At 41.0% G+C, this 15,170-nt stretch overlaps 1 protein-coding gene across 2 annotated transcripts; it reads right to left on the reverse strand.

The window, feature by feature from the left end:
* Positions 1-518: 518 nt before the first annotated feature.
* Positions 519-13,378, reverse strand: cpxm1a (carboxypeptidase X (M14 family), member 1a). 2 transcript variants are annotated; one of them, XM_047611332.1, is made up of 14 exons: positions 12,981-13,378; positions 11,787-11,896; positions 9,595-9,734; positions 9,413-9,497; positions 7,997-8,147; positions 7,822-7,910; positions 7,562-7,685; positions 6,670-6,866; positions 6,384-6,563; positions 3,083-3,377; positions 2,365-2,504; positions 2,177-2,279; positions 932-1,301; positions 519-867 (listed from the first exon to the last, which is right to left on the reverse strand). In XM_047611332.1, exons 1-13 carry the CDS (start codon positions 13,372-13,374, stop codon positions 973-975), a joined length of 2,337 nt encoding a protein of 778 aa, XP_047467288.1. In that variant the 5' UTR covers positions 13,375-13,378; the 3' UTR covers positions 519-867; positions 932-972. The 2 variants fall into 2 exon arrangements, with proteins under 2 accessions (XP_047467288.1, XP_047467287.1); XM_047611331.1 differs by having other exon boundaries at positions 519-1,301.
* Positions 13,379-15,170: the final 1,792 nt, after the last annotated feature.

A 15,170-nucleotide genomic window follows, 5' to 3' on the forward strand; every position in this document is an offset into this window, starting at 1 on the left:
AAAATAAACGACACTAGCCAATAGCAGCTAATCATTTTTAATCTCTAAAATGATGAGTGACTAGTAACTGCTTACATTAATCCAGACTTCAGCGGCTGATATGTTTAGTCCAAGGGGTGCTTGCTAAAATTTGGGCCAAATATGTCACTAGTGCAAGATGGCAGCCACCATTTCCACAATGTTTTGGTTTCACTTTTGTCCTGGAGCAGAAAGTAGTCGTCCCATCAGTGGTAGACGTATGGTTTGGCATAAGTACACAGGTTTATTTATTCTTCCATTATGGATGAACTCATTGTGATGAACCTTGTGATGTTGTCCTTAAGTTGAACCATTTTGAAGCTCAGTGTGGTGGCTCAGGGTGTCGCCATGTTGGCAGTTTTTGTTAGCTTTGCTCTGTGATTAGCGCATTATGCTCGCACACTAAGATAAGGTCAACCACTGCTGTTTCGTGTTTTTCTTTAGCTTTAGACTTTTGTTCTTTATTTTTCTTAACCTTACGTTCAGACTAAGACACTTGATAACACTAGACAGCACAAATATTTATTAGGGCTTTAGTCATAATTGTTGGACTTCAGTCAAACAAACAAACACAACATTAGAAAAAAAAAAGGATGTGACATATCAGGCCAGCTGACAGGGAAAGTGAATTCACCATTTATAGAAGTTGTTTGTGAAGTTTTTTCTTTTATAACATCTGGATTAGAAGTTGGTTTAAAAACGTCTTCTGTTGACATGTTGTCCTTTGTTTTTTTGTTGTTCGATAATCTGCTTTAAAGGGTCAGTACACTCAAACACCGTGCCACATTCTCAAAATATCCAAGTATGTTTGCGTTAATTAAGTGAATTGATCCTTTAATAGTAGAAACATTTCACTTTTGTCCAGAAGGCATTTTTATCAGATTGGACATAACTTCTTCAACCTATAATCCAAATCATCTCTAAGGCCTCTTCAGCCCCTCGTCGCATCCACTCTCATACTGTCCAGGCTCCGGCGGACCGAGCTCTCCTCCTCTGCATCTGCTGACTCTCCCTGCGTCGGTTTATGGCCTTGGTGCTGGCACGTAGCTTGCGAAGCCTCAGGGCACGAAGACGCAGCTGCAGGTCCCGAGGGATCTTCCCTCCTTTGGCCCGGATCTCCTTCAGCCTCTGGATGGGCGTCTTGGTGAGGGTGAAGTCACAGATGGTGGGATGCGGCTCCATGCCGACGTGGCAGCGGCGCACGGATGGGAAGTAACCCTCGGCCCAAACCTCCACCTTGTACTCACCCGGGTTCATGAGCCGCCAGTAGTCCCCATCAGCAGCTATAGATAGATAGATAGATAGATGTTTTATTCATGCCAAACTGGGAAAAAAAACAACAACATAGTGGCAGTTTGTAAACAATGTGACATTTTTTTAGGGGCGGGGCTAAGCTGGAGGCAAAACATCTCAAATACTATAGCTTGTAAACGGCGGTTAGCATATACATTAAGACTGTTTCGGTAAGAATGGATGAGGAAAATGCATATTTTAGAAAATATACTAATACACTCACTCCCCGAGACTGTGAGTGTTATTTTAAAAAGATGACTCTGACTGATGGGACTATATTCACCGACCCCTACGTGGATGGAAGTCTGGTCTGTCTTTATCACGTGAAGCAAAGATCTCCTACAAAGATATTACCAGAAGTAAATGGAACCACTGTGGAGGGTAAGTACCAAAGCAACTTCAGCTTGGACACCCCTGGAATACGTTGCATTAGCTAGCAGTTAGCATTACCGTTAATATGTAATAAGACGCTGAAACTGATGATCTATTACATATTATTCTTATTTGATATGAAGTGTGCTCCTTGTTGTTGATTGTCTCCATTTTTTTAATGTCAAAAGTAAAACCAAAGTTGTCTATGAAAGGTACAGCTGGTAAAACTACAGCAGGAAGACATTTTCATGGTTTACAGTGACAATGTTCACCTCAAGCTTCCCTCTGTTTTGCCTCCAGCTAACGTTGTGACACCACAGTGATGTAGGCGATGAAGGGGTCTATATACACAGTATTTACAAGGTTTATAGAATAAGTGAAAAGAAAAAAATGCTGTGAAATGAAATGAATTTACAACCATTAACCAAACAACCATGTGGAAATGTGCAAAAAAAGTTTAAATAAAACAGGAATATTTTAATTCATCACTGACCTGATCTGATGTCATGTTCGTGGTCCTCCACCTTGACAATAGCATCTGCTATTCCTTGTTTGGTGATTTTGTCCCTGATTACACCTTTAATCCCTCTGTGAACCTGAGTGAAGAGCAAACATCATGCCGTCAGTCGATTACTTTCTCCATTTTCTTTGTACACCCGGAGACCGTGAACGCAGACCGACCTGCTCCATGTAAACCAGCAGAGACTCCTTGTTGTTCTCCCACTCGATGGGCAGCTCGCTGACGTGAGGAAACTTATCACAGGAAAGCTCCACGGTCACCTCGAAGCAGTTGGTGTGCAGGTAGCTGAAGTCATTCATACCTGCAGAAAACACACACGCAGACTAATTATAAATGAAGCAATTAATTTAAGCAAGAAGTTAAGCCCATTTTTTTGCAGCTGAGTCCTGCACATGCACAAAAAATATTTAAAAAATGAGTATATTGAATGTTTTGTCATAATGTAAAGCGCTTTGTAACTTTATTTTTTAAAGATCTGGCATATAGTCAAAGTTATGGTTTTAGTTATTATAAACAAATATTTGACAAAATAATGCAACAAAGAAGGATTTAAGTGCAAAGTTTTTAGAATTAGTTTAAGCTATGGTTTAAACTATTTAACTTAATCATTAATAGATAATACTATTATGTATATACTATAGAAAATACTGCATAAGTTATTATTGAGGGGTTTGAGTACTGAAGTTACTATGGGATTTTGTGAGCTAAACTAAATTGAAGCTTTGATGCGCCCACATTAAACTAAAGCATATGTCCTGAAATCACGTTTTATTTTCCGGCATTAACTGACAAAAATCCTCCTCAAAGCACCACACTGCATTTTTTTTTTTTTTTTTTGGCTGATGGCTCTCAGATGTCTCAGCTCTGTAGGTGACTCACTGCCGGGGACGGTGTGCCAGGCCCCGCCGTTGATGATGTTGTTGTGGGCCTGGAAGTCCTCGTAGTGGCAGATGCGCCTGTCCGGGTTGGCCATGACCAGGTTGGTGGACGCGTAGACGGAGGCCAGCCAGCGGAAGAAGGCGTTGTCCGCCGTGGGGGTGTCTTCCTGCGGGGCCCAGTCGCGGGTGCAGTCGAAGGGGTACGTGACGACCAGCTCTCCTCCGTGGAGGTTGGCGCTGAGCACGAAGGGGATGTCCTGCATCCAGCTGATCACTGCACGGGTCTCCGGTGCAACCTGGAGACAAGGTGGAAGGATCGGCCATTAATCAAGATTCAAGAACTTTATTTGCCATTTTGTGCACAGACAAAATGGGTATGATATGATTTTTTGTGCAGATTTCTCCAGGAGTCACTCTAAAAAATAGGTTAAAAATTTTAAAAGAAGTTATCTAAGGCATTGGTCTATGTGTCACACACCTCACACATAGAGTGTAGTCATGTCTTATTTTGGTGTGTTTGTCTCGTCATTTCCTGCTTTATTTTGGAAAGTAACTCTCCTCTCGTTTCAGGTGACTTGCCCTTCCTCATGTGTCACCAGTCTGATTGTCTTCTCTGATTCCTGATTGTGTCCACCTGGTGCTCCCTTCCCTCCATGTGTTTAAATAGTCTGCGTTTCCCTTGTCTTGTGTCAGTGTGTTTGTCATTTTTGTGGTTTCTACCTGTGCCTACGATCCATGCCACAGTCTCTCTTGCCTTGCTGCCTAAAGCTTCCTCGAAAGAGTGATTTTTTTTGTAGTAACTTCCTAGCTTATTTCTAGAGGTTAGGTTTCTGTTTAGATTTTGCTGTTTGTTGTTTCCTCCCTCTGGAGTGTTTTTGTGTTTAGTCCTTCTTGCTTTTCCTCCCGTTTTTGGAGTTCTTCCTTCATTTCTTAGTTATTCTTACCAGGTTTTGCTTCCTCCCACCTTTTGTTTGTCAGGGTTTTATTTTTCCTTCCCGTTAAGTCAGGTTAGTTTGTTAGTCAGTATAGTTCCTCCCGTTTGCAGCACCTTTTGTTTGGTAAGTTTCATAGCTGTGAGTATCTTTGTTTTCCTCCTTTGGAGTAATTTTACTTTTGATAAGGTTTCATAGCCACATCAGGAGCTGATTTCATAGCACTTTTATTTTCACTCTGTTCGAGTACCCTCTTCTCGTTTATTCTGTGAAATAAAGTCTCCTTTGCCGCCACCCCTCTGCATCTGAGTCCTGCTTTGAGGTCGGCCTGACAGTATGTTCATGTTTACAGCAGTTGTATGGCCACCCTGCTGTTGTACATGTTGAACCTGTGCATTATTTGAATGCAAAATGCTAATAATAATGTATATTTCTAAATAGCGTTAGGCCGAGTCTAATATAGAACACATATGGTAGGTTAATCTCTCCATCAGTTTGCGGGTCCCTAATCTAAGGTAGTTGGTCGGCACAGAAAACAAGAGGGGAAAAAAATCAATAAATAAAACAGTCTAACATCGGTAGATTATATAAAAAACATGTATATATTTTGTTTAAATATGTCAGTAGATGTCATTAAAGTGCCGAGTGGCTATGATGTCAGTGGTCTGGCATCATAGCCATATTTATTTAGTGTTCGCCATGAGTCAAACTGTGGTTGGGAGAAAACTGTTGTGGAAACGTGTGATGATTCGTGTGAAGGCTCGGTGTTGCCATGTTGATTGTTTGTGAGCAGGGTGGGAAGTGTCCTTCGTCATTTTAACTGCTCGTTTTCTGCAGCGCTGCGCCCAGTGCTTCTCTGCAGTCGTATTGACTCTTCGGAGAGCTTTTCTTTCTGCTTGTGTGGTGTTGCTGTATCTTACAGTGATGCCTGTAGTGAGTATCTATCAGACCTCTGTGTGCTAGGGTACCAATATATTAAGGCTGTATTATTAATCATACGAAAAAAAGGAGCAATTAAAAGGTACACGTTACAGAAAACCATTTACTTTACCTATAGTTAGGTAGTTTACTCCCACCTTTCCTGTCATGTTATTGACTTTGTCAACCTCTTTAGTTTTCCTTGCGCTTCCTGTTTCTATTTTAAAAGTTTCATCCTTGTTGTTTCGTGTCTGTGTTTCCTTTGATAATTTTATAGGTTTCTCCCTCAGTGGTCTCCCCCGTGCCTCGTTAGTGTATATAGTATATATATAGTCACTTTATTCATTCGCTTTTCTTAAATTGGTGGATGAACTACACAACTTTCACACCCTCTCCAGATTTTGAAAAGACTACCAGCACACACCAACACTCCTGCTTCAGCTGATTTCTGTACGACTGCGGCTCGCTCGCTGAACAATCTGCACCTGATGAGGGATTACAGACTGTAATCACTTCACACTACCTGACTTTGTCCAGATTCGGCTCAAACGATTCAAACATGCTTGACTGTGGCTGAGGTCCAGTCTGTTCCTCTCACACACTTGCAGAGTTTTGTGCCAAACTACCCGTGATTGTGCCCGACCAGGACAGACTGGGGCAGACTTTGTCCACCTGGAAATTGTGGGCAAAATCTGACAAAAACAAAATCTTTTGGCGTCCTTATGTGCATGTCTTGTATTTCGGTCCTACCTCTTCGCTCCAAATGGTCATGAAAAAAAAAGTTATTGCAATATGCATGAGAAAACTGTACCGTATAACCGTATTAATGTTTAAAATGTGTTCTCTATCTTTTCCTTTTATCCATTATCAGTGCTCCATGCATCACCTTGTATCACTTACTCTTGTTTAGATCCTCTTTATATGCTACTTCCTCTTCTCCTTCCCTCATGCTTTCATAAATAAAATGTCGTGCTTTTTGTGCATTTCTAGCTTTTAAGCTCCGATAATATCCGCTTGTTGAAACCTCGAAGGAAAAAGTCGCATAAAATGAATACTGCTGATCTTTTTATATCCTCAGGCAGAGTTTCATGTTTTCGTGATTTTTGCCCTGAACAAATAATCTGTTACCAGACAATAATCAGGCTTCCAGGAAAACTGCTGGCTCTGGAGTTATTTCCTGATCTGAGGCTTGCATGCAGCTGAAGTGGAAACACAATCCTCCCCCTTTTTTTTCTCAAGCTGTCCCGCATTGCACGGACTTAAACGGCTTTTCGGTGCGATCTATACGAGAGCAGCAGAGTTGGATCCACGTTAACAGCTAATATTTGCTTCATAAATCCTCGTTCTTATTCTGGATATTTATCCGAACTGTTGTTCTTAACAAAACCACCAGATGGAGCCAAAGTAAAGGATTTTATAAATGCATAAAAAAAAAATGCAGCATGTCCTTACAAAGGCGTCTTCTTTAGTGTAGTACTCTGGGATGGGGATGTAGTGGTTGGAGACCTTGGCTGTTTCTCCTGCTTTCTCCTGGGCGTCCCACATGATGTTGTTCAGATCAGGAAAGTTGTGATTTAGATCGATTCCTTCGAAGCTGTAACGCCCTTCAGCCCAGCCGGCCAGCTCTGAGCCCTGAGCAGATAGTTGGAATAAAAAAACAAAAAACAAACAGTGGATAAATTCAATTATCTTAACTTATCTTATTTAATAAAATGCCCTCATTAAAGCGTGGCCCCACCTTCTCATAAGCTTGTTCATATCCGTCGGGGTTCATGGAGGGCAGGAGGTGGATTCTTGTCTCTGTGACCAGCCGTACGATACGCTGGTTGCCCCGTTTGTATTCCCTGCACATGTACTGCATGAGGTTCAGGACCAGCTCTCGGCCAAGAGCCTCGTTCCCGTGCATCCCGGCCACGTAGCGAAACTCTGGCTCGCCTGGCGCAGAGGGAAATACACAGAGTCACTTACAGAAAACACACACCCAGAGACTCATTTTAAACTGGAAACGATAAAATATGACCGGGTCAGCTTAAGATTTTCAGGTCACATTTGACTTGACTTGAAGTTATTCCTTAAAAACACAGACTCCCAAAGACCCAAGACCTGATCTTGGTATCTAAGGATTTATTGTAGCTCGAATGTGTGCCTTGTCCTCCCCTCTTCCTCCCAGACTTGGCACCGATGGGCTCTAAGACGAAAACCACTGAAATTAATATCAGCTGTTGACGCATAAAAAAGAAAAAAAAAAAAAAAAATCCAGCATCTCTTCTGGGGAGTGAAGTGATTAAAAAATGTGTTTATATCATTTTTCTAAAGCAAGGCGGTAATTTATTCACTCTTTTTTGGCAGACACACAGACAGAACTAAGCTCAGTTTCAAGTCTGCGCCTAAAGACAATTTTACCAAGAAATCAAATGGATGTCAGTTTATTTATATAACAGGGAGGCCTCCTCGACATGACACCCCTGCCTCCCTGTGTGGTGCTGCCTGAAGAACCCCAGGCTGTATAAACACTGGAGGATGTTGACTGGGCCTCCGAGCAGCCAAACTTCAGGGTAACTCGAGAAACGCGATGAACTCTGGTCTAGAAACATCTGAATTCAAGGTCTCGAGCCTCAGCAGCATTTTACCGAGTTCATGTTTGCCGGGGTTATCGGAGATCTCCATGACGTAGAGTTTGAGGCCCGTGTAGCTCTTCCCTATGGTGTAGATGCGGGTGATGTCTGGACACTCCTCAGTCACAGACTTCATGAGCTGCGGGGTTAAAAGAAAAAAAGACAAACTGAGTCGAAAGCCTTTAAAGAGTTAAGTCTGAGCCCTGAGCTGTTAAAAGTGGGAGTAAAAAGCCTTTACGGGAAGCAAAGTTACTCATCGTGCGTTGCACTCTAACCTTCCTCATCTCTTTGTAGTTGTGGTGTCTGAAATCCAGATTGTCCTTTGATCCTGGTACTCGCTCCGAGGCGTAAATATCGGACGGATCTGCGAGGAGACAACACATGAACTTAATATGTTGACGCACCACAAACTAAAACACTCAGCGAATACGTTAACGTTTCTGCCTTTACCGTCGACGCGACAGCCGAGTATCTCAGCCCTGAGGCAGATGGTCCCGTTGAAGTACCAGGTCTGGGGGTTGATGCGGATGAAACGGGCCACGGTGGGAACAGGAAGGAGTCCGAGAACCGGGATCTCTGGACCCTGATTCCCCTCAAAGATCTGCACAATTCAGTGTAGACGTCACATTGATTTAGCTCAGAGATGAGAATAAGACTTTGCGCTGAGCGATTCGTGCTAAACAGACTGTGTCCTAATGGTTTCCAGGATTACCTCATGTTTTCCCCTTTCACAATGAAGTTGATGTTTGAGGTTTTAAGTCAAATGTTTCATCAAATATTTAATAAATTACCATGAAATTTGATCCCTCAATCTTCGCAATGTTCAGTCAAACATGTATCTAAAGGTAATTAGCCAATTCTAGCATGTTAGCAATGGTCACAGCGCAGACATTAGCATTAACATGTTACTCTCATCAGTAATTTCTTGGACTGGCTTTCAAGATGTTTTAAGTAAACTCTTTTTTTTCCCACCAACATTTCAAAATATTGTGCTTAACGTTGCCACTTGACAGCAACTTAGCATGCTAATGCTAGGTTGCTGCTCCAGCTATTTGATGCACTGAATTTTGGCCCAAATATTCATATTCTCTTTTGGATGTTATCATCAGTTAAACCTCACTTAGTTAAAACTTTGTGTTTAATGCCAGTTAGCAAATGTTAGCATGCTAATATAGAATCTTTAAGACATTTTGACTCTCACACAAAGTATTAAACAAAACTTTGCCAATGCTTCAAAATGTCTGTTGTGAAAAAAAAAGGTTCTTGACTTGAATACATGGTAAATGTTAGCATATTAGCATTTAGCTCACATAAAACCTCACATTGCCATCGACAAGCCTTTGGATGTGGACAAAAATTCACACAAGCTGCTAAGAAAAATTCCAGATGTTATCGCTTTGTTGCTGAGCTTTCAACAAGATATAAGATTAAAAACAGAAAAAACCTAGAGTGACAAAATGAAACTGTGGAAACTTTTCGTGCATTTACCCTCAAGTTCCAGAGAAAGACATTAGATTTTCCAAAATATGAACCATGGTGGCAAACAAAAAAGCCCCAAGGTTGATTCAAGTTTGTATTAAATTAATTTTTTTACATATTGCATTAATCAAATTTGTCATAGTAGAACCACTGCTTGGCAACTAGAACATGGAAAAGGTTTCTATTAGTAGCAGAATCAGCTAATGCCAGACACAGATTTCAGTCTCTTGCTATACGTCATTTTTTTGGGCCCTGTTTCTCTGCACAACTGTGACTTTTCGTTTTGCTCTACATATTTTTTTTCTTTGGCACTAATGCTTGAAAATCTGTTTTCCAGCTGCATCAGTTATGTTCCTTCAATCACAGAATACAGGAAGTGGTTCCTACCGCTTCTTCTGTCCCGTTCATGCAGGGTTGCCAGTTTACAGAGTCATTACTTAGCTGAACTTTGTAGGTTTCGACCCAGTCCCAACTGTAACGGAGAAGGGTAATTAATAAGTAAACATGCATGTATGCTTTTTAATAACGTGGGTTTCCATTATCTGTTTTTAATTCTGATACTACCTGACCTCCAGATGGAGTTGCGGCCCTGCAGGATGACCCCGGTGAACAGGGTGGGGTGGATGGCGTCCACCTCGAGCCACTGGTTCTGGTCCTTGTACTCTGCACACCACGCGCCGTCATACAGATCTCCATCCTCAATGCCAGACTAAAGAAAACAAACATTTTCCACGAGTTTAAACAGACTGAAAAAGCTCCCGACTCCATGTCAAGCGTTGCATAAGAGTTTGATGTCGACCTAATTGTAAAATAATTGCTTTCAGACTGCAGCAGAATGAGGGAGGCGGACGGTGGATGGCTGCGATAATAAACACTTCTGGCTCTGCTTTCACCAGATTATTTAACTTATTTCCAAGAGGCGTCCCTCTTAGAAAAACTGGATGAAAGTGCTCTTAAGAGAACATTAAATAGATTTTATTACGGTGGTAACTTTACAGGCTTAACAAGGGAACAAATAACGAGTGTGGGTGATTTACATGAAATTATAAACAGAAACAAACTATATTTATTATTACAATAAATAAGAACAAATTAGTATTCTGAAGTTGTGCATCTTTAAATATTCAGTTATTTAAGAGATTAAGGCCTAATCAATAAGCCCTTTTCATGCTTTAATAGACTCGTTTTAGACTCAGTATCTCAACAGTTACTGTATAAATCGTCACTAGATCTTGTACAGACATTCGTGGTCCACAGATGTTGAACCCTGCTGTGTTTGTGATCTCTCGATTGTTCCCTCTGCGCCAGTTTGAGGTTGAAACTTTGCAATTTGTGTTTTATTGTGAAATATGCTGACAACTCGCTGAATTTGTGATTGCACAACTTTTCATCTGGGAAACGCATGACGTAGAAATTTGGGTTTTCAAGAGAAATATTGTAAAAAATAATACTCATTATTCCCCTGTCCACATCCAGTGTTCAAACAGAAGTTTGGCAGTGAGTGTTTTTCCTTCTACACGATAGTCGCTTTTGGAGCCAGCCTGAAAACTTGTTCTGGAACTGCACCTTTGGGAGCGGACTGTGCTCCAGCAAAGATCAAATGTTTAATGCAGGCTTCATGTGATAATGGACATAGTCCTACACGTCATCTGAGCACCTTGGACATTACATCACAACAAAATGACTGATAAGAATCTGATAAGACAGAATAAAGATTCATGTTAGTATTTGGGACAACTTTAAAAGATCAACTGAATTTGTAAATTAACTCTATGAATGAATTGATCTTATATGGGTCAGATAGATCCTTCAAGATGTCACTTATTTTAGTAAGACATTGAAGTTATTCATGTTCAGCGAAAATGCTGAGTGTCCTATGGGTTTCTTACAAGAAAGCTAAATGAAAGGGATAAGATAAGGGTAATCCTACTAAGGTTTATATTTATGATTATGTTGGTATTAAACCTGTGGAGTCTACGTACGCGCCGGTGCGTCCAAATAACATGACCAGTTTAAGACGACGTAGCAGCAACACGCATCGTCACTGAATCTTCGTTTCAACTTCACACTATATACCAGTTTTTAAATCGTGTTGATAGGCCAAGTGAAACTAAACTAATTCTAAATTATTTATGGCGCACTTTTTCCTGAATATCGCCGTCATGTTGGTGCAAACGGTGAAAAGCAAAACGCTAGAGATTTGGGACTTTTTAAATTATTACTTATCGTTACACCTGATAATTTTGTAAATGGTTGTAAGTAGTTTGCTAAGTTTGTTACATTAGCTTTTGAAATTTACAGTTTAGATTTACATTCTAAGCTCTAAAAATGGTTCATTAAACATGTTCGTGGTTTTTATAGAGAAAAATCTAACTTTTTCCTACTTAGATTTTGTGGTTTTAGTTTGGTTTTAGGTCCAGTGTGTTGATACAGTTTGTCAAAATGAAAAAAAATTATTGTAAAATGACGCAGATGAGGTTGTGCTGAAAAGCATGAAACCAAACAAGGCAACAACGTGAATCATTGTTAAGATGAAACACCAATTACACCCTGGACTCCAGAGGGTTAATCATGTTGTCGGTGAAGACTCTTAGTCACCCTGGTCAACCTTAAACTCCAGCAAGTTGTTTCCTCACCCTCTAAAGTTTGGTTGTGAGACATTAATAGTATGGATTTGTCCCTACTGCTATATAATATCACATAAATGTACCGGTCTAAGATCTCTGAAACTCTAAGAGAGGCAGTTCACCCCAGAACGGACCTGGATGTTCAGCCTCCCTCTGTGTGGGCCCAGACCCGATCGCTGGTAGGAAGAGGCTTGAATCTGGCTGTCGTCAACCCGCAGGGACTCGAGGCCGAGGGGCGGACAGTCTGGAGGCAAAACAAAAAGGAGATAAAGTATTTGCGCCTGCACATGCTGATCATTCTCAGGAGCCACTCTGGGGCTAAACACTCTGGTTCTGGTTTCTCTGAGTAAGCAAACACATAACAGATGTAAAACGAGGTCTCGGTGATTGTTAAGTGGAATATCCCTAATCATCCTGGGTCAGTTCAGTGGAAGTTTGGAGGCCCTCACCTCCTCCTCTTCCTCCATCTCCTCCCCTTCTGCTTGTATCAGGGACTGGAGGAAGCTGAAGATAAGTGAAATGTAATTCGAGACGAAGGCAGAAGGCCGAAACGCTCACAACTTCGGCTGCGAGGCATTTTATGGCTTTGGGAACAGCCGGTAACATTCCCATCAATCACAAAAACAGCTCACACTGGCAGGTCAAAACAACTTTGTTTTTTTCACTTTTCACATGAATAATATGTTCACCAAAACTCTTTGAAAACAAAAAGAAAAAAGAGAAAGTTGTTACTGGCAAAAAAGGGAAGAACTAATCCGTCACTAGTAGTAAATTACAGTAAATTTTTGTCCATTGGTACAAGAAAACAAACTACAGCCATGGTAAAAATGGGAAAGCTACCACACATTTCAACAATTTTCTTGCAAAATCAGTTGCTTGCTGGAGCCAATTAGTCAAAGACTGTACCACCGGTTCCATCTGAAATCAAACATATTTGAGTATTTTGTGGATATTGTGTGAGTTTGCACATGAACATATGTGAATTCGATATACGACTGAAGTAAACTGTCTGCAAACAGCTCTTAATTATTAGAAAAACTCCAAATTTCCACCATTTCCAGCAGTTAAAACTGATACTTGCTGGTTTTCTTAAGAGAACTGAATAGGTTTTTTGATTTGGGGCATTTTTCTGGCATTTAAAGGCCAAGAAAATAATTTTTTTTCGCAAATATCCAGTTTACTAAGAACATTAACGTGTGAAGATGACTGACAAATGAAAAGAGCAGAATCAGAGTGTCCCTGAAGGCATCATTAATTCGCGGGTTCAGGGTTTAAAGTTGGTCTCATGCAAATATAAGTCTACAAGGCAGATGTTAAAAATGTCCTACCCAGTTGTGTTTTATCATCATCATCATCATCATCATCATCATCCTTTTCTTCTTCTTCTTTTTTGTTTTTTACGTCCTTGCTGACCTCTGTGCTGTCCGGCTTTTTGCCTTTGCTGAGTAACTTTGTCTCTGTAGTTGTCGTTGGGGTCGCTCTGCTCAGCCCCTCCACAGTGACAGCCCCGGTCCAGTTCACGGTTGCAGCTGTCGTGAGGTTGGACAGCGAGGGGCTCTCCGTCGCTGCATCGTTTATCAGAGCTCCGGTTCCGTGCGAAAACACTCCCAGATAAAGCACGGCGGCCAGCGTGCACAATGACTTTTCCATCTTGCTCTTTGTTTGCCGCCGCTGCAGAGTGGGGGGAAAAAAAATGTGGAGATGACAGAGCCAGACCTCCATCCACATCCCCCCTCCTCAGTCCCTCCTTCACTCCCTCCCTTCCAAAATTCCAGCTGAGGAAAGAGAAAAAGGAAAAAAAAAAAGGCGATTCAGTTAAGACTTTTGAACAACTGAACTTTGCCTGCATGCAAATATTTCAAATCTTTTTACAGATGACTCCACGATGTCGACCTCTGTGGGGTCCATATCCTATGTGCCCACGTTCTTTTTAGTCCTCAGGGTAATTGTTTTATGGCTCGTGGTGCAGGCTTGTTGGTTTTGGAACCTGAAGGATAAAAAACTTTTAAAAAACTGGATAAAGTGTAGAGCATGTAGAGCAATCTGCAGTTAACTTGACCCTAAAGATTCCCTGCTGTAACATACTAACCCCTAAATAAGAGTCTAATTAATGAATGAAGTAAATTACTTCATGCTCAAACAGACTGTGTTCGTCCAGATTATGTGTTGAACTGATGTCGTTCTGCCACGAGCTTTATTCGCTTCACTGTCAAAGTCCTGCAAACTCAATAATGCTGAAATGCAAGATGGCATTTAAGGAAAAGAAGGAGTCACTCTCTAAATATGCGATTTGCTCTTGGAATCCTGTGAGAGAGGCTTTTGTTTTTCTAGGTTGGGGCCAGTCTTGTAGAAATAACTGTTCTGCATAAGAAACAGATATCAGGAGCCAGAGAACAACACCTTTTCTGTGTTTTTCTTGCAGAGACAGAACAATGAGACTGTATAAGTGGAGGCTTGTCAGTTGATGATTGAGTTTCAAGAGTTATAATAGGAATGTTTCTAATGTTTTCCACTGTCTGTCTGATGTGCTTATGGTAATGTCTGTCTAAGGTGACCTTAAACCATCCCTCAGTTGTCTCAGCAGCCCCTTAGCAGATGAGTTCCCCCATATGTGCTGCCCTTAAAAGGGAGCTGTTTCCTGCCACATGGGCCTTTTCTCTGGAGGGGATTCAGACTCTGGGTTATGTAAAGAGACAATATGAATTAATGTTGTTGATAAAGGATTCTTTTCATTGTTTAAACACAACAACGTAAAAGTGTAGATTAAAGATACATCCTGCATGTGTATTTCCTGCAGGAAGTATAAACTGTAAAACAAGTGGACACTGGAATGTGTATCGATGCTTAATTCTTACTGTGCGCGATAAAATCAACGTTAGCTAATGACACAACAAATAGATTTTGTATCACGTGCATCTGTGGCCCTTTTGAAAGCTTATATTTATATATATTTGCATCGTTTGCTCTTTCCTCGGATATACGTGCACTGAAGGTAAATATTCAGTTTGATTGGTGTATTCTGTCTCTAATGTTTCATGTTACACCACTTTGTGTAATGGTTAAATTTGACGTTAGCAGGGTGTATTCTGCGACAAGACATTTTCCTTTCTGGAGATTTCGGGAGCGAAGAGAACAGCAGGAATAAATCGGTGCTACTGATCTGTTCCTGTTCCACATTTGATTCTGTTCGCTTGAATCCAGATATGATCTTTCATGGTTTATGATTCATGTTTCCTCCTCCCCCGTCTGATGTGGCAATCCTTTCCTGTGCTCCTGTACTTGGCCGGTTATGGTTCTGAATCATGAGTTTGTCTGATGACTGTTCAGGAGAAATCTTGCATTATAACATTTTTTTGAAAACTATTTTAATTGCTTATTATAAAAACATCAAATACTGTACTTGCATGACCTTCTATTTTGTCTTTATGGGCCCAGAAACACCAGCAGAGAATTATTAGAGCTCATATAGACGATGCATTTTATTCACTCTACTGTGATCATGTGGTAAAACTCAATAA

The sequence above is a fragment of the Mugil cephalus genome, chromosome 17 (genome assembly GCF_022458985.1).
Source record: "Mugil cephalus isolate CIBA_MC_2020 chromosome 17, CIBA_Mcephalus_1.1, whole genome shotgun sequence".
In the NCBI taxonomy this organism is placed as follows: Eukaryota; Metazoa; Chordata; class Actinopteri; order Mugiliformes; family Mugilidae; genus Mugil; species Mugil cephalus.